The 23844-nt window shown below is 40.4% G+C and overlaps 1 protein-coding gene across 8 annotated transcripts in view; it reads left to right on the forward strand.

The window, feature by feature from the left end:
- The first annotated feature begins 7117 nt into the window (after positions 1-7117).
- Positions 7118-23844, forward strand: part of POGZ (pogo transposable element derived with ZNF domain) — a 47279-nt gene continuing 30552 nt past the window's right edge. For 4 of the 8 annotated variants that reach the window (XM_055584293.1, XM_055584300.1, XM_055584299.1 and 1 more), the window contains exons 1-2: positions 7118-7229; positions 23589-23713. In XM_055584293.1, coding sequence (XP_055440268.1) covers positions 23590-23713 — 124 coding nt within the window. In that variant the 5' untranslated portion in view covers positions 7118-7229; position 23589. Of the gene's footprint in view, positions 7230-7892; positions 8727-8773; positions 10011-15760; positions 15824-23123; positions 23148-23588; positions 23714-23844 lie in introns of those variants that run through there. The other 4 variants (XM_055584294.1, XM_055584295.1, XM_055584296.1 and 1 more) reach the window with 4 other exon arrangements.

The following is a 23844-nucleotide window of genomic DNA, read 5'->3' on the forward strand; positions in this document are numbered from 1 at the left end:
ATTTAGGCTGTGCCGGGTCTTAGTTGCAGCATGCAGGATCTAGTCCCCTGACCAGGGATCAAACCTGGGCCCCCTGCATTGAGAGTATGGAGCCTTAGCCACTGGACCACCAAGAAAGTCCCTCATGTAGCATTATTTTATATGTCATATTCTTTCATTGTCTGGACTACAAGAAGTAGCACCTAGAGATATTATTTTGCCTGTCATGCTGTTTTGTTAGTTAACATGTGGAAGAAATAACAGGATTTGACTCAATTTTTATTGGATTAAAGACAGTATACAGTTTATTTCTTGGAAGTTATGATTTGCAGTAATTTTATAAAAGATGCTTGAGCCCCACACCCAAACTAGTTAGGAGAGACACCCTAAAGGGAAGAAATCTGAGAAAGGATCAGAATATGGAGCCTATCATCCATGAGTGTAGTCAAGTTTTATCATGTCCCATTAAATACTTATGGGATAGGATATCTTAAGAACTAACAATAAAAGCCACCATTTATAGAGTAACTAACATAACCCAGATGCCATCCTAGGCATTCTATATACTGTCATATCTACAATACAATAACCCTGCGATGTAGGGAATATCAAGCTCTATCAAGTTAACCATACTTATTTCCATTCCATAAAAATGTTCTGGGGTAATTTCTTTCTTCTTTTTTTAATCCAATTTCTTTATACCAATGTATTTATCAGTATAGTTACGCCATGCTGAATTAGCAAATTAATCGAATCTCAAAGGCTTAGCACAATAAAGGTTTGTGGTTGTTCTGGTAAAACCCAATGTATTTTGAAAAGCTCAGTAGTTCAGGTCTTCTCCCTGGGGTGACTTAGGAATCCTGGCTGTTTCTATATTATGTTTCTACCATTCCTCTAAGTAGGAAGAGGAGAGCCACACCAGTCTTTAAGTGGGCTGGGAGTCACCCATCACCTAACACCTGTATTCCCATTTGCCAGGACTCAATCTTGAGGCCCTACCTAACACTTGCAAGGGAGCCTGAGAAATGCAAAGAGAACATGAATATTCAATAAGCCACAGCCAATGAATCAGGTGGAGTGGGGCCAGGCATACCAAGAGGGTCACTTTATTTGTGGGATTGGTGAATCAGAGATAACCTCCTCAGTTCCAGTGGTATCAAGTTCAGCTGGCTGAGGGAGCTAGACTATCTGATCATCTTTCAGGTTTTAGAGGTGCTTGGCCTTTCACAGATACAGAAGAACATTTGGGGCAAAGGTAAAGGAAGACATAAAATAACAGTAACAACAACAATAATAATAAGCCACTTAGAATAAGAAGGAACTCTATAATAGTTCTTTGGGCACATGTGTTCATATAATTATTGAGAGGCTATCATTCCTCTGGGAAGATAGGACATGAAGCATCTTGTCCAACGAACCCCGGACCTGAGGTGCTTTCCCTGGGGACCATGTACAGACATGGGAATGGGCTTTAAACCTCAAAGTGTTTGCAAAATTTTGTGTATATGCACAAATGTGTGTTTTTCTGGTAGAGATTATCCATAGCTTTCATAGAGATTTTCAATAGTTTCATAATACATAAAACATTAACATTTACTTTTCTAGACTAGGAATAGGATTTCTAAATAGGAGAAGCAGAGATCAGAGGCTGTCAGGAAGCAGGTGCAAAGGAAAGAGGAAATTCATATTCCCACCTGACTCATAGTACTAACATACCAATGCATTTACATGCAAACCTAGAAGTGAGAATTATTTCCTGGCTGAATGAAGGTTAAATAATTTTCCTCCTTTAAAATGATTTTAAATTGGTGAATCTTGGCACTTTCACATTTTCAAATTTTATTACCTTTATGTTTCAGGCAATGGGAAAGGCATTAAAAATGCCTCTTTGGCTATCACAGGAGATGGTCTCCTTGCTATCTCTAATTCTTACTGTATATAACCAACAACTAGAAGATACCCAAAAAAGTCTGACCACTTATCTACACCAGAAAATTTTTAAACTTAATTCTGGAGGCTACCTCAGTCTCCTCAACGGTAAAACAATGATTTTAATCCTCATGTCCTTCAAAAGGATGACTCAAGTTTTTTTAACATCCACAGTTGTGTCTGGAAATTATTACAACTATAATAAAAAACAAACACTGCTAAATTAGAAAAAGAATGTATCTTAGACCAAAAACATTTTTAAATTAAATTTTGCTTTGCAACCTTTTATAATGAACAAGCTACATAACAAGTGTGTCCATAAAGTGGAGAAGGAGATGGCAACCCACTCCAGTATTCTTGCCTAGGAAAGTCCATGGACAGAGGAGCCTGGCGGGTTGCAGTCCATGGGGTTACATGACTGAGCATGCGCACATGTGGGTGGAGGGAGATGGGTTGGTAGCAATAAACTGGTAAAACTAAAAAAACAAACAAAAAAAACCCAAGTGTGTCCATAAGGTAATCCAATTCATTTTTCCATGAAGTTTTATAGAATCAGTTTAATTACTCAATTCTTATACCTGCTCATCTCCATGGCAACAACCTAGATGCAACAAGTATAGGTTTGCTTCTTGGTATCTCTTAACTAATATTAATTTAATTCTAAATTTAACTAAGTTATTATCTTCCATGAAATCATATAGCAGCTCACAGAGAAGTCTTCATGACTGATGCAGTTACTGCTCATGCATTTCTTGAAAACTATATTTTGAAGACAGAGACATTCCATTGCTTCTTGTTGGAAGAGAATGAGGAATTCTGCTTTGAGAAACCCAATATGAAAACTTCCTCCAGCTATTTCTCACCTCCTGAGAATTTTCTGAGCCCCTAGGAAAGACCTCAGAGCCTATAAACATAAGGAATTACCAAACAATATTCATAAGTACAATCTGTAGCAGCCTCCAAGTTCCCCATTTTTTATTTGACACCGGTCAGATATAGCTCTTCACTTGCCCTTTATTTCACGATGATTTCCCTGTCAAGCTAGACATTTCAGGTCTCCTTCTCCTCCTACATGTTGACTTCTTTAGACTTCCAGGTTCAGTGCAATCAGTTGTCAATCTTTTCGAGCTAGGAGATGCTCTGCTGCTGCTGCTGCTGCTGCTGCTTGCTAAGTCGCTTCAGTCGTGTCCGACTCTGTGTGACCCCATAGATGGCAGCCTACCAGTCTCCTCCGTCCATGGGATTTTCCAAGCAAGAGTACTGGAGTGGGGTGCCATTGCCTTCTCCGGGGAGATGCTCAGATGGTGAAAAATGTTGCCACTGTTTTCCAAAATGAGTCTCTCCCTTTGAGTTCTTGGTTTTGACAACCCTGAGTGTGTTCTATAAGAATGGTATGCTCATTTTTAAGGAAACCTAGCATTGGTCCCCACGAAGCTGCTTTCTGCCTGGACTGACCTCACAGTCCTCTCCAATCCCCACCCTGACACGTACCGGTCACCCTCACACTGAACCTGAGCAGTCAGTGCCTGGGTCTGTACATTAACAGAATGACAGCAGAGGGGCACCCAAGGCTCACTACTTCTGAAGACATGTTGAAATCATTTGTATCTCTGCCTTGACACGCTCCAAGTTACAGGTGTTTCCAATTTTCAACTCGTGGCAGAAACCATAAGCCAAGGAAGCAAATAAGTGTTTCCAAAAACTGTTGAAAAGAAACACCCTCCTGCTACCTAACTGTGAAATGCCCAACTTGGGACTTCCATTAACTTTTGACCTTCTTTCTGAGAAACCCATATGGAGAGGATTCTATTTTTCTAAGTTGGTTACTGAAGACTGGGATAGCTTTTTAGCAGCAGTATTAGGGTCCTAATTTCTTCAATACAGAAAACTGGGTTGGCTCTCAGACCCATTCCCAATATGTTATAGAGGCCTACGTGAATTCATTCCTAAGGATTTGATCCAGGCTATTTGTTCTGCTTTGGTTTTTCCCGTAATCATCAAGATGGTTCAAATATAGGAGAATGACAAATATCAATTATATTATTAATATTTCACTCTAGAAACTTGTGTGTTAGCTGATGACACAATGTTCAAAGACTGTCCAAATTAATACAGGTTTTCCCTCTTTAGCTAGGGGAATACATTTCTGGAAATGGAAATGCTAACTATATAGTTTTTTTGAGATGCTGCTCTGGTGTTGCAAGGTTTAGAGTTTTCTTCAAATGCTCTGAGGTTATAGATGCCTCTACCTCTGATTTCTTCCAGCTATAAGTCATTCAACTGTTGATCAATCCCCCCAGGCTGTGGCAGAGCTAGAATATCTTTTCTGGAGTCAAAGAACTTACTCCATCCTGTGATGATCTGTTGATCTTTATCCTTGTTTCCTGAATTCTTTCCTCAAAGGTGTCCCCAGCCCCTGCAAAACTCCCATTTTAACATTCAGCAGAATGTTCTTCCTTTATTTCTTTGTGGCAGGCATAGTACCATCACTCACACACATTTTGTTAGCCATTATGGGTCAAAACTGTCTCCCAGGGCACAAACTAAATTACAGAAAAATAGGTCACTGAGAAGTAAACAGCATACTCCAGAACTCACTCAACTGAAGCGCAGCTCCACAGTTCCCACACTGGTCCAGGCCACCATCATCTCTCACCTGCAAATTGCAATAGCTCGCTAACCTTGCCCCTACCAGTTATTCTCTCCAAGTGGCCAGAGTGGTCCTTTAAAAATGTTAGTCAGGCCATGTCACTCCTTGGCTCAAAATCCTCCCATGACTTCACTTTCACTAAGAATAAAACCTGAACTTGAATTCACCTTCTTCAGGTCTGTGCTCAAATGTCACTTTAATGACGAAGCCTCCTCCAACCACCCCTACCGTTGCACTACACCCCCAGTTCCTTGTCTTCCCTTTTCCTCACCCCTAGCACTTACACCATATCACTATTATATATTCATTTATTTGTGTGGTCGATTGTATTCTTCAAGATGACCACAACAAGATTTCACATTCCACACACTTTTCTTACAATGTGATGCTTCTGCTACTTCCTTTGAGAGATGTTTCCCATCCCTCTTGAACCAAGGTGGGTCTGTAACCGTGGTGGAAGTGATGCTAGCCTCAGTGACCTCTGAGGCTAGGTCACAAAAACCCATACACCTTCTGCCTGGTCCTCTTGGGACCCTCAATCTTGGAACTCAACCATTATGATATGAGGAAGCCTAGACCACGTGGAGAAGCCGACTGGTGACTGTTCTGACCAACAGCCCTACATGCAGTCCAAGCCAACAGTCATTATCAACTTCTGAACTTTTGAGGAAGCTTTTGGGATGACTTCAGCCTCAGCCACTGCATGAGACTCCAAGTGAGAACTGTTTAGCTTAGTCTAATGACCTCCCAGAACTGTGAGGGATAATAATAAAACTGTTGTGCTAAGCCACCAAGTTTTGCAACCATTTGTTATTCTATAATAGATATTGGAACAATTTACATGTATATTGTATGTCTCTCCTCTCTAAAGTTTCATGAATTCAAGAATTTTCTTTGTTATTGCATTCCCAGCACCTAGAACAGTGTCTGGCATATAGCAGGTACTCAATAAATATTTGCTGAATAAATGAATAGATGCATAGATGCATTTTCAGTAAGGCGCTCTAATGGTTATTGATCAGTGGGAGAGGGTACAATCTGCTGGGTTAGACCTCATTGGCATAGATCATAAGTTGGCACTTGAGAGCATGGCAAAATATTTTTCGGCAAGAATATTTCAGAGGCAAATGACATTATAATGAATGATAATAATTTTTGGAGGAAAACATAAAATAGGATTAGAGCTTCATGCAGAATCTCTTTTGACAATTCATGCCATAATCCCACCATGGGCCTTTCCAGATCAGGTCTGGAAAAGCTTCAGAAGCATTTTCAGAAGGCTCAGTGATTCTTACAATTCAAAGAATAAAATTCTTCCTATGAATGACTAGTTGAAATCACTCACATGTTTCTGGTGTGAAATGGGTGATGAAAATGGGTGGTGGTGCACACATGTGCATGGGTGCACAATCTGGGATGCTTCCTTCCACTGCCTATTTTCATAGTCGAGTGGTTTGGAGTGTGTACAAGAGAAGGAATAAATATGGTTCTGCATCCTCCAGTCTTGCACCAAGTACTTTGATTTAGCATTTGGTTTGGAACAAATATTTGTGTATTGCTTAAAGAGCAATAATATCCTCAAATATCCAAGGGAAATACTAAAATCTTATCACCTCAGGAGGTCATAAAGGAAAAAAATCTCAAGTTACTTTGGAAAGAGGCTAAGTTTTTGTTTGAGGTAGAATAACAGGAGGATAATCTTGAATGGACAAAACAATTTCTTTAGGCCAATCCATCTCAGCCTTGATTGGAGCAAAAAGCTATTGGGGAGTCTACAGTTTCTTTGAAGATCTACGACGAGTCTATTCATCTCAAAGTACTTTCCATACATGAATCACCTTGATAAGCAATCACGTGTGGCTTCCAGAATCTAGAAAGGTTTAGGGTAAAAATAGCTTTTAAAAGCTCTTCACTTAATGCTACTTGACTGAAATGTCTCTTGAGGTACAGTGAGTGCCATTTTGATGCCTTTGTTCCAATGACAGTCGTTGGTGCCATTGGGCCTCACCATCTGGCCTATAGAATGAGGTTATCCTCTTGATTAGGTATAAGCCTTGGGTGGAAAGTGTGGAGACTCTCAAAATTTTCGCAGGAAGTCCAGGGAAGTATTTCCTTTGGAAACCCCATCGTTCTCACCAAAATTTAGGGATTGCTTCTAAAGCTAATTATTTTTCATTTCATTTTTTAAATTATTTATTTATTTGCAGGCCCAGACAAACTTGACTAGAAAAGAAGCCCGGGCAAGAGTTAGGATGAGTCCATGACGTGCCACGCACTCCAACCAATTGAAAAACCACAAAAGGGGGAGGGCGGAAGTGACGAGCCGTATCCCTCCGCGGAGCGAGAGGGTCGGTGGGGGGAGTCGGCGTCTCTCTCCCCCGCGCCAGCTCCCGTACACGGAGCCGCATTCCTTGGCCCCCCCGCCCCCCTCCCTCGGGGCCCCCCCCGCCCCCCTCGGGAAAAAATCCACCCCAAATCACTCGAACCCGAGGGAGGTTTCCTTTCACCCTCGAGGAGACGAGATTTCAACGGTTCCCTCTTCTCCGTCTCCCCCCCAAGCCCCCGTCCCCTCCCCTGCTCCCACCCCCTTCTCCCGGCGCCGGGTGCAAGGTCCCTTTAAGGCGACGGCGCCTTCCTCGGGTCAGACTACCGGCGGCGACGACCACGGGAGGTGAGTGAGCGAGCGAGCCTTCCCTCTCCCCACCCCCTTCTCCCGGGGGTTCCGTTATCTTTTTGCTCGGCGAGACGTTCCGAGGCGAGACAATGAGAGGGGGATGGGGCGGGAACGCGAGGAGTGGGGGCGGGGGCCCGGTGGCGCGCGCCCCCGCCCCCCTCGAGTGGCGGCGCGGTCCGCGGTGGCAGCCGGCGTGGGGTGCGGCGCGCGGGCGCGTGTGTGAGTGCGTGCGGCCCGGGAGCCGCGGGAGTCGCGCGGCGGGCCGGGCCGGGGAGGCCCCTGTCTGCCTGACGGCCGCCCCCGCCCCCCGGCGCCCGCCGCGGCGCGCGCGCGCACTCGCGCCCCACGGTCCCGCACACACCCGACGTCCACACGCACACCCGGCGCGAGGCGTCTCGGAGGAGTGGGCGGGCGCGGGTGCGGGCGGCGGCCCGCTGGGGAAGGGGCGGAGGCGCGGGCGGTGGCGAGACGGCGGGGCGCGGCGGGAGGGGCGGGCGAGGGGGCGAGGCCGCGCCGGGGAGGCCGGCGGGCCGACGTCCCCTGGGGGTGGGGGTGGTGCTCGGCCCTCCCCCGCCACCCCCGCCGGGGAACTAGTGGGGCGCTCTTTTTGAGCGCGGGGAGGAAAATGAGTGATTGCTTAGCCGCTCCCTTGTGTTATGTAATCCCGTCTATAGCACATCCGAAGCCTTAGAGCGCTGCAGTTAGTTTACAAAGTCTCCTCCCCTGGCTCTAAAATTTCTTCGGGATGGCGCCGTGATTTATAAAATGGGATGGGGCGGAAAAAGCTTATTTTCGTATGGTTATATCCTGCCGCGGTGGGCGCCATGTTTATCCCAGGGACTATTTTCTCTAGATTCTTAGCACCTTCTGAAAAGGAGGGATATCGTTGATCCACCTGCTTTTTCTGCTTTCGCAAGTTGTCCTGCTTTCTCTCCCGTCAGACGCGGGATTCCTTCAAACTGTTAATAATACTGAGCGTTTCTCTGCTTGTCTAGGACATTTTCAGCTCAGAAAAAGGTAGAGCTGGAAGGAGTCTTGTAAGACATTTAGTCCAAATTTCTTTTTCGAGATGGAAACTGAGATACAGGTGTCCTGTCTCGGAATAGCCGTCATTCTATTGCAGACTGTGGCCCAGCCCTCTGCACTCCTTTAGACACCTCCCACCTCGGCGCAAAACCCCACAGACGTGCAGTTTGACTTTCAAAGGAATTTTTCCATCTAGATGAAGGGAAACGGCGGGGGCGGAGGGCTGCTTCTTGGCAAACGGCGTTAAATTTTGAGCTCCGTTGCTTTTGGCTCTGGGATTTGGATTCTGAGTTTGAACTACTTAGCACAGTCGGTCTTAACTTCAGGATGCATAAAAAGTACCTTGCAGGTCGCTAAAAGTGCTGTTTGCGGGATACCTCAGCTCCAAGCTTATTTGGATGGGATGCTGAGGGGGGTATATCGTCTCTACGTTTTTAATCTGCAGTCCTTCGGCTGAGATAGATTAAGGTAACCACCATATTAAGAGTTATGGTTCTAGCATAAAGGTGCTCACACTATCATCTTCGAATGATTAAGTGGCAATCTATGCTCTTGATTTCCTCCCCTTTCTACATTATGGTTGTAATGTACCAGCTATGCTGAAGTATCTAAAGCTAAAGGAACCTGACAGAGTAGAGTCTCTTGGGATGAACATGATTTTGTGTCCACCCCACCTTGAACCAGTGGTAAAATCTGGAAAAGCAGTTCCCAAAATGTGGCCTTCTAATTCCTGGGGTTCCCCTCAGGCCCTCTCAGGAGAGCTACGAGGTGGTAACTGTTTTCAAAATAATACTAAGACCCTGGTTAGCTTTTTCGCTGGCATTTGCACTGATGGTCCAAAGGCAACACTTGATAAAACTGCTGTGGGAAACAACTACTATACTTACTTGAGAATGTCTTTGATGAAGCAGTAAATTAAATTTCAACCCTTCGGTACACGTATTTTTAATTTAAGAATCCGTGACCAAATGGGAGATGTGCATAAACCACTGATACTGCCTGCTGAGGTAAATCTTTGTCATAAGGAAAGGCACTTGTGAGATTTAGCTGCGAGTTGCATGTTTCCTGGACCAGCATTTTTACTTGGAAAGAGCGACTGACAAACTGCAGTTTTTCACACTTGAGTGTTTGCCAGTGTTTTCTTGAAAGCAAATGAAGTGAGCTTGTCACTTCAAGGAAAACAATTGACAGTATTTGTTCTCAGTGATAAAAATTTGAGAGTGAAAATTAGAATTTTTAAAAATTTGATATCTCAAGTTTAACAACTTATGGTACTTAAAAGACTTTCCTTGCAAGTCATTGTTAATGACTGATTTTTTAAAATATATTTTATGGTGAAATGTGTCGAGATTTGGCAGATAGGCATAACTCAGTAAATCTGTATTTTCAAATGACTTTTGCATAACTCAAGTCACTGTGAGTAGTCTTCAAAATTCAACATACACTGAAGGAGTTTAACATAACTTTCATCAGTAGGGTTTCAGATTCCAATATCCAGCTATTGTTTAAGAGACTATTATTTGTCTAGTTTTAGTACTGTCTCCATACACACAACTATCTGAAAAGGTTTTTAGAATGCTTTTCCCTTTTTCTCTCTGTGACAGCAGATCTTCATTATATACACAACCAAAACAACATAGAACAGGAGGCTGAAGGCTGAAGGCAGAAGCAGCTTTGAGAGTCAAACTGCCTTCTATTAACCTAGACGTGAGAGATTTCCAAAAGTAAAACAACATCATTTCACTGTTTTGGGTAAAAATAGTCATTTTTAATTGAAAAATGTTTATATATTTTAATTATGTTATCATGTAATGGGTTTGTTTTTTATTGTACTGATAAATATTTAAACTTTTTACGTTTTAATTTCTAAAGTAAATATCAAAAGATCTTTTCCACATTAATAAAAGCTCTTTAAGATCTTTAATAATTTTAAGAATGTGAAGGGGTTCTGAGACCAGAAACTGGGTCTGTCCTATCCTCTGCTCCTGAGATCATCCATATCTGTCTCCCATTTAGAAACTTGTGGAGAGTTCAGAAATGTTAGTTGGAGTTAATAGTGGAAGAGGCAGTGAATTGGGAGAGAGTTGCAGAGCAAAAAAGCTTAGTAAATTTACCAGACCAGCTGTAACCTTGGGCAAGTTACTTAAACTCTCTAAACTTCATTTGACCTCATCTATAAAGTGTATTGCTGCTGCTGCTGCTAAGTCGCTTTAGTCGTGTCCGACTCTGTGCGACCCCATAGACGGCAGCCCACCAGGCTCCCCGGTCCCTGGGATTCTCCAGGCAAGAACACTGGAGTGGGCTGCCGTTTCCTTCTGCAGTGCGTGAAAGTGAAAAGTGAAAGTGAAGTCGCTCAGTCGGGTCCGACTCCTAGCGACCCCACGGATTGCGGCCTACCAGGCTCCTCCATCCATGGGATTTGCCAGGCAAGAGTACTGGAGTGCAATCCCAGGGATGGGGGAGCCTGGTGGGCTGCCGTCTATGGGGTCGCACAGAGTCAGACACAACTGAAGCGACTTAGCAGCAGCAGCAGCATAAAGTGTATTACTTAGGACATAGTTAGGAGAATTCATTGTGATAATGAATGTAAAGTGCATAATAATGCCTGGTATTATATGACAGTAAAATAAAACATATTCCAAATGATGTTTCGTCTTTTTTCTCCATATATGTCTTTTTGTTGTAAGTGGAGATCTCTGATTTAAATTGCAGTTCCTAGAACTGGTGGTGTCTTTGTCATAGTATCAGTATGATAAGACTTTGATAGATTCTTTGGCAGTGTGGTTTGTGATAATAAACCATATCCACAAAAACATTTTTACATGTAACTCGGGAGGAGAGGAGAAGGAAATAACATTTTGCTAGCTTTGGCAGAGTTAAATTGAGTAGAAATGGAATTTAGACGACATGTCAATGAATTTTTCTTGGGAGAGAAACTGAATATTGAACCCTTTAAAAATGGGAAACTTAACTGCTCACTTCAGTTGTTCGGTAGAGGGCTTATAATGAATATATATGGATTCTTGATAGGAAGTTTGCTGCCAGATAAGTAGAAGTATTTTATGTTTAAGAATATTAGATTATTAAGAGTATTTAAGAACCCATTGTGAAAGTTATATGTGAGGTTCCACAATAGTTCTGTGAGGGATGGACTGGGTAAATAAAAGTTGCTTGCTACAAGTTCAACAATAATTTGTTTCGTAGCCATACTAAGTATTCAGCCCTATAGATTTTCTGGAATTAATCCCTTTTAAAGGAAAAAAATTGAGGTAACTTGACGTTTGTTGTTTTCAGCCACTAAGTTGTGTCCGTATTCTTTGCGACCCCATAGTGATGGCACCCCACTCCAGTACTCTCGCCTGGAAAATCCCATGGACGGAGGAGCCTGGTGGGCAGCAGTCCATGGGGTCACTAGGAGTCGGACACGACTGAGCGACTTCACTTTCACGCATTGGAGAAGGAAGTGGCAACCCACTCCAGTGTTCTTGCCTGGAGAATCCCAGGGACTGGGGAGCGAGCCTGGTGGGCTGCCGTCTATGGGGTCGCACAGAGTCGGACGTGACTGAAGCGACTTAGCAGCAGCAGCAGACTGCAGCACGCCAGATTCCCCTGTTTTTCACTGTTTTGTGGAGTTAGCTCAAATTCATGTCCATTAAGTCAATGATGCTATCTAACCACCTCGTCCTGTGCTGCCCCCCCTTCTCCTTTTGCCTTCAACTTGAATACAAATGCAAATTGATTTGAGGATTATGTTTATTTCTCACCCAGGAGCAAGAGAGAGTAGTATTCTAAATTTTTTGTTTTTAAAACATTTTTTTCTGTTCCACATGTTCTTTTTATCTTGATTTATGGATGGGTATGCACTAGCAGTGAATTGAAAATGTTAGGTACTGAATTTTTCATTCCTGGAACTTACTTTAGTGCTATAAAAGAATCAGACATAGGAATCCAGAGCTTCAAAAGCCAAATCTGTCTGGAGAGTTTTGGTAGAAAACAGATGTTTTCTTAATCTTACTTGAGATGAAGATAGGTAAACCTTTCTGCCCATTAAATACCTCAGAAGTACATTGACCGTTGTAACTGAGGGATTCTTTTTGCTGCTTGCAAATAAGATTGCATAGTCTCTTTGTATCTTGCTTTTCAGTTATATAGGTTTTTACTCATTAGCTGATTTTATAGGACCATATTTGCCAGCATTTAAGGTAACTGCAGTCCTCCCTCGAAAGGTATGTATCTGGTACACCCATATTATGGTGGAAAGATGAATGCCAGAGACTTAAAATCACTAGTAGTCCTGTGTAAGTTGTAGTGTTGAGTAAAATGTACTGAGTACACGGAAGTCATGTTACCAGTGAGATTACTACCACAGAACAGAGAAACCACATAGTTACCAAGATGTCAGATGATCAAGATGTCTTGATAAATGGAAGATGGCAATGTTCTCTCATCTTGCAGTACCTCCTTGGTAATCTGTATACCCCAACTTGGTTTTATTTTTTCTAGTATTATTTAATTATTGTGAAATATATTAAGAAATATGTATATATAATGTATGTGAAAATTACTCCTAGAAATGAAAACAAGTTAACAGAAAATTCAACCCACAAGGCTACCAGTTTGATTTAATTAATAGCAAAAATGGAAAAGGAATATAGAGGTATAAAATGTCACAACCAAAAGATGATTAGGTAGTTTTCCCCCTGTTTTTTTCTTTTTTTTAAATTGCAGCTTTATTGAGGTGTAACTGACATAAAATTGTAGGATATTAAAGTGTACATCATGGTAATTTCATACATAAATATTGTGAACCTATTCCCCCATTCAGTTAACACACCCATTACCTCACATATTTAGGTTGTGTATGTGTGAACATTTAAGTTCTGTTCTCTTAGTGGATCTCAGTTACACAGTGTTACCAACTGTAGCCACCATATTTTGCATTAGATTCTCAGACCTTATTCAAGAAAATTTCATGCATGTAAAAAAAGGTGAAAGAATACAAGGCGAGTCTACAATGAACCCACCACCTAGACTCAGTGATTTTTAACACTCTGGCATATTTGATGTCTATAAGAAAACACCAAAATATATATTTGCTGAACCACCTGAAAGTCATGATACTTCCACTGAACATTGCATGCATTTGCTAAGAATAAATACATTTTCCTCCATAACTAATACTGTTATCCTTTCTAAGAAAAGTAAAATTCTCAAATATAATCTTATATCTAGTCTATTTTTAAATGTTCCAGTTGTCCCCAATATGTCATTTATACCTTTTTTATGAACCAGAATCCAGTGAAGTTTTCACGTGTTGCATTTTGTCATATCTCTTTAGTTTCTTTCAGTCTGGTTTAGTCTTCTCTGTGTGTGTGCATGTGTGTAATTGTGGGTGTGTGCTTGACAGTTTTAGTGTGTTGGCAGTTTTATAAAGTATTCTGTATTCTGCATTTGTCTGATTATTTTGTTTTAAAATGTCCCACTTTCTGGATTTATCTCATTATTTCCCTGTGGTACTACTTATTCTATTGCTATACTTCCTAAAAATTGCAGTTCAATTTAAGTGCTAGATTTGATTGAGGTTACATATTATTGTCAATAGCTTTTATTTGTTTTGTGTTTTTTTTGTTCTAACAAAAGAACAGCTGACGACAGGTAAAGTTTGGATTATCGGCTCACATTTTTATTTTTCTATTTAGACTTATTATTGTCATAACCTTTGGCTTTGAGATATAGAGCTACTTCTGTAATTTTAAGTTCAAGCACAATAAGACTTTGAGAAAGACCATAGTAATAAGTTTGCATCATGTCATTTTGGTTCGCCACCCTCTGAGAAAATGATCTGAAAGTTGAAGAGGCAAGAAGAATTGATATATTTAGCAAAAGCAACCCATAGAGGAATAGAATAGTAAAGAGGTCAAAACCAGAAATTTTCAAAATGGAGATTTGGGGAGTTTGGGAAATTATTTTCACAAGGATTATTTACCACAGTTAATTCTGATAATGGGGATTACTGATAGTAACCATAAATTTAGAGAACTAACATCATAGTGCTGTGCTAAAGTTTTCTAAGGAGAAATTATATACTTAGGCGGGAACAAGCTCTTTGATGGGCAGATCATTATAGGGTGAAACAAAACTAGATTTATATGAGCTTTATAAAAATGTTTTTATTGTGTAAGGTGTAACCATTTGAATAATTCATGGGAATCTTGTGCTCATCTTTTCTGTTGCAGAGAGGATAAATTATTTTAAAAAGAAATGAGAAAATTAACATAAAGTAAATCAACTATGGGCTTCCCTTGTGGCTCAGCTAGTAAAGAATCTGCTGGGATTCTTTGAAGAAGAATTGCTGGGAAAGATTGAAGGTGGGAGGAGAAGGGGACAACAGAGGATGAAATGGGTGGATGGCATCACTGACTCAGTGGACATGAGTTCAAGTAAGCTCTGGGAGTTGGTGATGGACAGGGAAGCCTGGCGTGCTGAAGTCCACGGAATCTCAAAGAGTTGGACACGACCAAGCGACTGAACTGAATACAACTGTACTTCAGTTTAAAAAGAAAAATGAGCGTTCTTTATGCATAGAATGTGAGGTGATTTTTTTAAAATTTCTGCTTCAGAACATGGATTCAGTTTGCTCAGGGCTTCTCAGTCTTGGCAGTGTTAACATTTTGGGCCTGGTAAGTCCCTGGCTGTCTCGTGCATGGTAGGATGTGTAATAGCACCCCTGGCCACTTGTCTCTAGATAGATGCCAGCAGCACCCTTCCCCAGCCCCACCCCTGGTGTGAGTACCAATAGTGTCTCCAGACATTGCCAGATGTCTTCTGGGGGCAGATTATCCCTGTTTGAATGTTACTGAGTTGGATAAAAGCCACTGGCATATGTAGATTCCTTAATGATCTGGATCTCCTTTTATATAATCTATGTGCAGCTGTTGAACATAGTTACCTTCTGTAGATATGTTGCACAGTTTGGACTGTTTTTACTATATGTTGAAGAACACTGGAATATGATGACATTTTTTTAGCTCTATTGGAAATTTTATTGAAAGTAGAAAGCAGCTCTTCATTTGTAAGTCAAGTATAGGTCTTTGCTTTATTTCATCCCCCTCCCACCTCCCAATTTGCTTGAAAAAGAACCTTATTAGCTATGTGTTGTGGATAAAGTTTGTGTTAGGAGTACTTAAAAGTTTTGTTTAAAATTGTCTGGAGTGATCTGTTTATATCTTGGCATTCACGAAAAGACAGTCTTTTAAATAGTTACTGAGAACTATATTCATTATTTCAGTACCTGTAAGGGAAAAGAATCTGAAAAAGAACATCTGTAGGTATAACTGAATCACATTGCTGTACACCTGAAACTGACACATTGTAAATCAGTTTTTTTCAGTTTAACAAGAAAGACATGGTTCCTGCCCACTCAAATATTTCTGGTAGTTAAGGGAAGAATGTTAAATTGAATTATCTTATGTTAGTTAAATATGAATGTTCCTATTGTTCCAGCGTATCAGCTAAGAGCCTGAAACTTCAAGGATCAAAGGAGCTAAGCAACTTCACATTATAAAGTAAGTTGCAGAGACTTCCCTGGTGGTCCATCAGTGAGGAATCTGTGCTTCTAATTCAGGGTTCAATCTCTAGTCCGGGAGCTAAGATCCCATATGCCTTATAGCATGACTATAAATTAATAAATAAATAACAAGGCCGTCTCTGCAGGACTTGTAAATTGGGAAAGTCAGAAGCTACTTATCCTAGTGTTTGGAAAAGTGGCCAGACATACACTTACCATATGACCCAGAAATTCCTCTCAGGTTACTTATCCAAAAGAATGAAAACATATGCACATACAGAGACTTGTGCCCAAATGTTCATAGCAGATTTATTCATAATAACCTGAAAAATTGAAAACGACTATCTGCCAACATGTGGATGGATAAACAAATGATAACTTCTCCATAAATGAAGCACTGCTGCTGCTGCTGCTAAGTCTCTTCAGTCGTGTCCGACTCTGTGCGACCCCATAGACGGCAGCCCACCAGGCTGCCCTGTCCCTGGGATTCTCCAGGCAAGAACACTGGAGTGGGTTGCCATTTCCTTCTCCAATGCATGAAAGGGAAAAGTGAAAGTGAAGTCGCTCAGTTGTGTCCGACTCTTCGCGAGCCCATGGTCTGCAGCCCACCAGGCTCCTCCGTCCATGGGATTTTCCAGGCAAGAGTACTGGAGTGGGGTGCCATTGCCTTCTCCAATGAAGCACTACTCAGTGATAAAAAATAAACTGCTTAAAAATTCCACAAAACCTAGATGATTGTGTTAAGGTAATGAAGGCAGACTCAAAAAAAAAAGTTACTTGCTAAAGGACTTGATTAAAATCTGTATGTTGTGTCCTCTTTGATTCTTCTTAAAAAAAAATTTTTTTTTTAACTAGATGTGAATTCTACCAGTAAGGAAAATGATGTCGGCATCTTGTGAAGGGGAAGGGAAAGGTTTGGAAAAGAGTGAAAGTACTGAGAATTAATAAATATAAGTTTAAAAGATTGAAACATCTCAGGAATCTCAGGAGAAGATAGAATTTTAAGGTTCTAAGACAAGGATTATTTGTAGATGTGGAATTTTTTTTTTTTTCCCCAAATGACACAGAAGCAAATAGAAGGTAGCTGACTAAGAGTTGGGGATTAATGTGGAAATAATTTCATGTTTACAATGAGCAGAGAAACCCCTAGCATCTAGACTGTGATCTTGGAGTATCATTCTGTAACAGAAGGAATCAGGGTTCCTTGGGAAATTGATGATTCTTGATATGGGGCAGGAATGTAGGAGATGAGCCTGGAACTTTTTATTTATCCCAAAGCCAGAATTTTACCAAACACTACTAAGCATGGTGTCACAAGAACTCAGGAGCTGACCGAGAAGTTCCAGTGAGCAAAATGGGACACTTTGAATATCAATAAGGTTAACTGCTGTGGATCAAAGCACATCAAATGATTAAATCTGTACTGTGATATAATGATAGTTTAAGAACAAGCTTATTGGTCACTTTGAAGAAATGCTAGTGAAACAGATTATTATTTTGAAAACCGGTAAATAAAGAGAAGCAAGATGGAAAGAATCAAGACTTCTATATGAACTGCACCACTGGGTAACCAGATAGTAGATATGTTTTTGTTTTTTTAAATCAGAGTGTTTCAGTTAACAAATGAAAAGGAAATTATAGATTTAGACTGACTATATCTAGGCATTGAGCCTGGATGGGAGGGTTCCTGATGGAACAAAATCCTGCCCTTAAGAGTAGTCTTATTGGGGGAGAGGGGAATGTTAAACCTGTATCTAATCATGCCTGTAGATCCAGCTTATCAAGATCTAGAAATTAAGAGACCTAATAAATCTATCAAATAATCATAATATGTAGACCTTATTTGACTCCAAATCAAAGCCAACTTTAAGAAATATGATGTTTAATGAAGACATGGAAGCAACCTAAATGTCTTATCAACAGAGAAGTAAATAAGATGTGATACATGTGTACAATGGAATACTACTCAGCCATGAAAAGGAATGAAATAATGCCATTTGCTGCAACATGCATAGACCTGAAGATTATAATACTGAGTGAAGTCAGACAGAGAAAGACAAATACAGAATATCACTTATACCTGGAATCTTAAAAAAGGATACAAATGAACTTATTTACAAAACAGAAACAGGCTCACAGACTTCAAAAACAAATTTATGAAATTCTTTGGTGATACAGTGGGTAAGAATCCACCTGCCAATGCAGAGGACACCGGTTTCATCTCTGGTTTGAGAAGATTCCACGTGTCACAGAAAAACTAAGCCTGTGCCCCACAATTACTGAGCCATTGGGTTCTATGAGCCTGTCTTCTGCAACAAAAGAAGCCACCACAGTGAGAAGCCTGCACACCTAAACCAGAGAGTAGCCCCTCCTCTCCACAACTAGCGAAAGTGAGGATGCAGCAATGAAGATGCAGAGCAACCAAATAAATAAAGAAAAAGAAAAAAGCAAATGTATGGTTACCAAAGGGGAAAGGTGGAGGGAGGGATAAATTAGGAGATAAATTGGGATTAACATATACACAATACTGTGTAGCTAGACAAAACCAATAAAAAAAAAAATCGATAATCAACAAGGACCTGCTGTTTAGCACAGCAAACTGTACTCAGTATTCTGTAATAAGCAATATGGGAAAAGAATCTGGAAAAGAATGGATATAAGAACGTGTGTAACTGAATCCTTTCGCTGTACACCGGAAACTAATACAATATTGTAAATCATACTCCAATAACAGTATTTGAGGGGCTTCCCCAGTGGTCAAGAATCTGCCTGCCAGTTCAGGGGCATTCGATCCCTGATCCAGGATGATCCCACATGCCAAAGAGCAACTAAACCCATGTAACGCAACTGCTGAGCCCACGCACTGTGGGTCCGTGCTCTTGGACGTGAGAAGCCACCGCAGTGAGAAGCGCACACTGCAGCCAAGAGTAGCCCCTGCTCAGCTCAGCTAGAGAAGCCCACGTGCAGCAGTGAAGGTCCAGTGCAGCCAAAAATAAATAAATCTTTAAAAAAAAATTACGGTATTTGAGAGAATTTGAGATTTTAGTGTTGCCTGTACATTTGATATTGAGACTATAAATCTTTTAGGCGTGTTAATGGTACTATGACTTGTTTATTTGATTAATTTTTAACTTAGCTGAGGGGCTCGCGGGATCTTAGTTCCCCAGCCAAGGATCAAATCCTGCCCTGGTAGTGAAAGCGCCAGATCCTAATCACTGGACTGCCAAGGAATTCTCTGTGATTTTTTTTTTTTTTTTAAATACATGCTCTTTCAAGTCCTTACCTTTTAGAGATAGGTAATATATTTCAGGTGGCGCAGTGGTAAAGAATCCATGTGCCAGTGCTGGAGACACGGGCTCAATCCTTGGGTCAAGAAGATTCCCCTGAGTAGGAAATGGCAACCCATTCCAGTATTCTTGCCTGGAAAATTCCATGGACAGAGCATGGCTACAGTAAAAAAGAGTTGGACATGACTGAGAGCATACAACACACAAAATATTTAGGAATGGGATATTAGGAATTAGTTTCAAAATAATATGAAGGAAAGAGGGCATGCATGAAATAAGGTTGGTTGATACTTTAAAAAATTATTTTTGGGCTGTGCTGGGTATTCTTTGCTGTGCACAGGCTTTCTCTAGTTGCAGCAAGCAGGGGCTACTCCCTAGTTGCAGTGTGCAGACTTCTCATTGTGGTAGCTTGTTTTGTTGTGGAGTGTGGGAGCAGCTAGTTATGGCTCATGGGCTTAGTTGCTTCGGGGCGTGCAGGATCTTCCTGGACCAGGAATTGAACCAGTGTCCCAGCATAGCAAGGTGGATTCTTAACCACTGGACCACCAGGAAAGCCTGGTTGAAAATGTTTAAACTGGGGTTATGGATATATGTCTACGTGTGTGTGTGTGTGTGTGTGTGTGTGTGTGTGTGTGTGTGTATGTTTGCCCCAATCAAGGATCCATCCTGGGCCCCCTATAGTCAAGCAGAGTCCTCACGCAGTGGACTGCCAGTGAGTTCCCTACTCTTGTATATAAAGTTTATATCTTATTTGAAGAACAGCAGAAAAGGAATCCCTAGAGTAGTGATTCAGAGATTCATAGTTGAAATATGATGGGGGTTTGCCCCTTTACTTGGCTACAGTGTGATCCTCAAATTTACTGCCTGTCCAGTTTTTCCTCTTGATGGAGCATGGTGTTCCCTACATGCTGGCCTTTAATTTCCAAAATTCACATTTTTACCTGGCACCTTTTAATGAAAATGTTTCAACTTGAACATAACTTTGTTTTTTAGTGTGAAATATATGCCAAGCCTATGAGTACATTTATCCTTTATAGCAAAATAATAGAGAAAATTTATAGATATTTTTTTTTCCTTGTGAGAAATTAAGTTGAAGGTTTAGTGTGGAGGGAAGTTAAACACAAGTAGACTGATCGTTTGGAAAGATTTATACATTTTAGTACTACATATGTAGTAATTCTTGTCTTCTTTGTTCAGAAATAGTTGAAAGGTAACTCTGTATGCCATAGATCACTTGACTGTGTTCTCATGGATCAGAGAATCGTCGTGTTTCTTGAGCATCTTGGTGGAGATATTAAATATAGCACTTCATTGTATTAATGAAAATTCCTTTTTGATAGCTGGAAAACTACAGAAGGGTACTAAATTTGCATTTTTCATTTTTAAAGTTTACAAGGAATTTAATTCAGGTTGATATCTATTTTGGCATGGCCCATCTTTTCAGCGGAGTTAATTTTTTGACCCTGAGCTATAGATGGTGAAATGAAAGGAATGATCCCATTCTCAGATACAGAGTCGAGATCAGAATTGAGAACTGTTTGAAAAACTTGATTTCAGTGTCTTTCTGAGATGTTTTGGGTGTAAGTCATAAAATATGTTCAGTCAGCAGATTTATTATTTTTCTGAGTTGATACGCCTTGTTGGTTAACTCCATCTTTCACATTGTAAAAATCTTGAAAAATATATTCTGAGTTGAACTTTTTATCTTGAACCCTTTAATTTACATTGGTTGTCTTGGCAGAGCATATACCCTGGGGAGTTATTTTTTCCTCACTTGGTAAAAAGTAATTAGGATATAAATGTCCTTCTTTCCATCTTTCCACAGCTACCTTTTCCACTCTTTGTTTCTTAGAATACCTTCTTCATGGTGGAAATAACATAATTGGACTGTGAGGTGGAGGAAACTTTCGTTTTTTTTTAATAAATCTTCATTGTTTGACAAAACCTGAACTCAGTCTCTTAAGATGCTATAAGTAGTTGAGGTAAAAGACTAGCCTTTGGATATGGTATTAAAATGTCCGTATTCATGACACTGAAAAACCACAATTTGCATTCAGATAGTTCTACTTATTCCCATAGAAAGTTTTCTACCGATTCCTCAGCATATGTATGAAGATTTTGCTTGCAGCTGGTCAGAGCTGAAAGAAAGTCCTTAAAAAACATTTATCCACAGTTTATATTCATTCTGATGGATGCTTTATAGTATGCATGAATTATCTGTTGGCTTTGGACTCTTAAGAAGTTACACAGCAAAGAACAGTAGTATAAAACTAGTTAGAAAAAAGTTGTTTGGAATATTATCTCTTTCAGTGGAACTAGACTGGAAAATACAAAAGTGTGTTGTGTAGTCTTAACTCAAAGAACTCCTGGGATGTGGATTTGGCTTCTTTTTAATTCAGTTTCTGGCTAGCATTGTCTTTTGTATATGTAAATTAAATGAAAATCTAAGAAATTTTACTGGAGAAGGAAATGGCAACCCCTTCCAGCATTCTTGTCTGGAAAATTCCACAGATAGAGGAGCCTGGTGGGCTGCAGTCCATGGAATCTCAAAAGAGTCAAGACGAGACTTAGCAACTAAATGACAAGGAAGTTAAAGTTGATACCTTAGAGCTTTTTCTTACCTTACTCATAGCATCTCTCCTTTATGGTTTTGATTTGAGAAAACAGAAATAATTAGAATATTAGAGACCACTTAGAATCTGGTAAAGCACTTTACCCGTTAAAATGGGCCCTTGACTAGCTATGGAATATTTTAAATTTTCAAGTAGACGACGCCATCTGTTGGGCATCTTGCAAACTATCAAATTGTATGGCCCTATAACGCAATGGTTAAATTGGTTGTTTTGTTTGTTTTGCCTTAGGGGTGTGGTGGAAAAAATTCTGAGATACTGAGGCACTGAGAGCTCTTGCAGTAAAAGCTTTGTTTGAACATTGGGCAGTAATGCTACTCCCATTCCAAAGCAAAGAAATTGACCTTTATTCAACTAATATTGGAGGGCAGCATCATAATAATAGCTGTTCATTTGCATTGCAAATAGGTAGGCTTTATTTTTAAAAGAAGAATGTAGTTCAAGCAGTGTTTTCAAATTAAAGGCTGACTCCCAAAATCTTGGTGGAGTTTAAGGTTGGAATTCCCAGGTGGTGCCCAGTTCATGGGGTCGCAGAGGGTCAAGTACTGAGCACGCACACGTGCACAGAGGTTGAAATTAGAGTATGGCTCTTGAGTACAAAAAGGCTCAGGAATCAAGATAAATAGTATTTTATATATCATTTTTATGCTATTATTTTTATTTTATTTACATTTAAATTTCACCATCCTGGGCCTTTGTTCAGATTTCTAAAATAAAGGTAAATGGGCAGACAACTTTAAGGATGCAGTGTGTTTAAAATTGTACAATATATTAAACAATTAGAGAAAAATCTAGGGAATGGTATAATTATATACCTTTATAGATTTGATATATTTATATTTTATAAATACCTTTAAATACATTTATAGATATTAGATAGATACAGACGCCCCTGGTGGCTCAGTGGTAAAGAATCTGCCTGCTAAATGCAGGAGACTGGGATTCGATCTCTGGGTCAGGAAGATCCCCTGGAGAAGGAAATGGCAACCCACTCCGGTATTCTTGCCTTGGAAATCCCATGGACAGAGGAGCCTGGTGGGCTACAGTCCATGGGGTCGCAAAAGTTGGACACAGCTTAGTGATTAAACAACCACCACATGGATTTGGTAGCACAAATTCAGGGATCAGCCATGTACTTGGAGGAAGTTCTATTCAGGACTGAGCAGAGAGGCCCTTGGTTGCTGACAGAACCTTCCCTTGACTTCAGACATGTGACAAGCCAAGGAGTCTTTCAGTACACAAACAGCACTGAATTCGGAGCAGTAGCAACAGGATGATACTAAGGAACTGACTCTTGCCAGTTAGGATTGTGGGGGCCAGTCTGAAGCAAGCAGAGCTGGCTGGAGGCTGGAAATATTGTACCTCAAGTCCAGGATCAGTAGAACAGCAGTCTAGACACAGAATGGTTAGTGCTTTCTTCAAAAGTTCTTGGTTTTCCAAACAAGTTCCTAGGATGCTTTCCTCAAATGGCAAATGTATCATTTTTAAAAACTCAATATTCGTGCAAAAAAATTTATAATGAGCAAAGTAGTAATTGTAAATAAAAAAGGTCTGACCCTCCACTTACAAAGTTCACCTTACCCTAATCCCAGCCCTGAGTATTATAGCTTAAATTTTTTCAACTGTAATTATTAAATAATTTGCTGTGGAGTCTTCCACACTAATTTTTTTTAAGAATAAAAGTTATAATTCTGGAACCTTGGAAATAGAGGAGGTTAGGGGAAATGGTAGAGGAAGCACAATGGTGTAGGTTACCAATAGCTTCAGAGTCTGATTCTGTATTTTGTATAAAACTATTTCTCCCATTGTGAGGTCAGTATCTTAATTTAATCTTTTTTTCTTGTAGCATGGCGGACACCGACCTGTTTATGGAATGTGAGGAGGAGGAGTTGGAGCCATGGCAGAAAATCAGTGATGTCATTGAGGATTCTGTAGTTGAGGATTATAATTCAGTGGATAAAACTACTACAGGTAACAAAAACTCTTTGATCTTAGATTGTTGTTATATTGACTGGATTGAATGGCATTTTTGTTAAGAAAGTATGGGGTGCAAGACTTTTAAGAATTCAGGGTTGCTTTTCTGTGGCACTGGTACTACCTTT

Source organism: Bubalus kerabau, chromosome 6 (assembly GCF_029407905.1).
Source record: "Bubalus kerabau isolate K-KA32 ecotype Philippines breed swamp buffalo chromosome 6, PCC_UOA_SB_1v2, whole genome shotgun sequence".
In the NCBI taxonomy this organism is placed as follows: domain Eukaryota; kingdom Metazoa; phylum Chordata; class Mammalia; order Artiodactyla; family Bovidae; genus Bubalus; species Bubalus kerabau.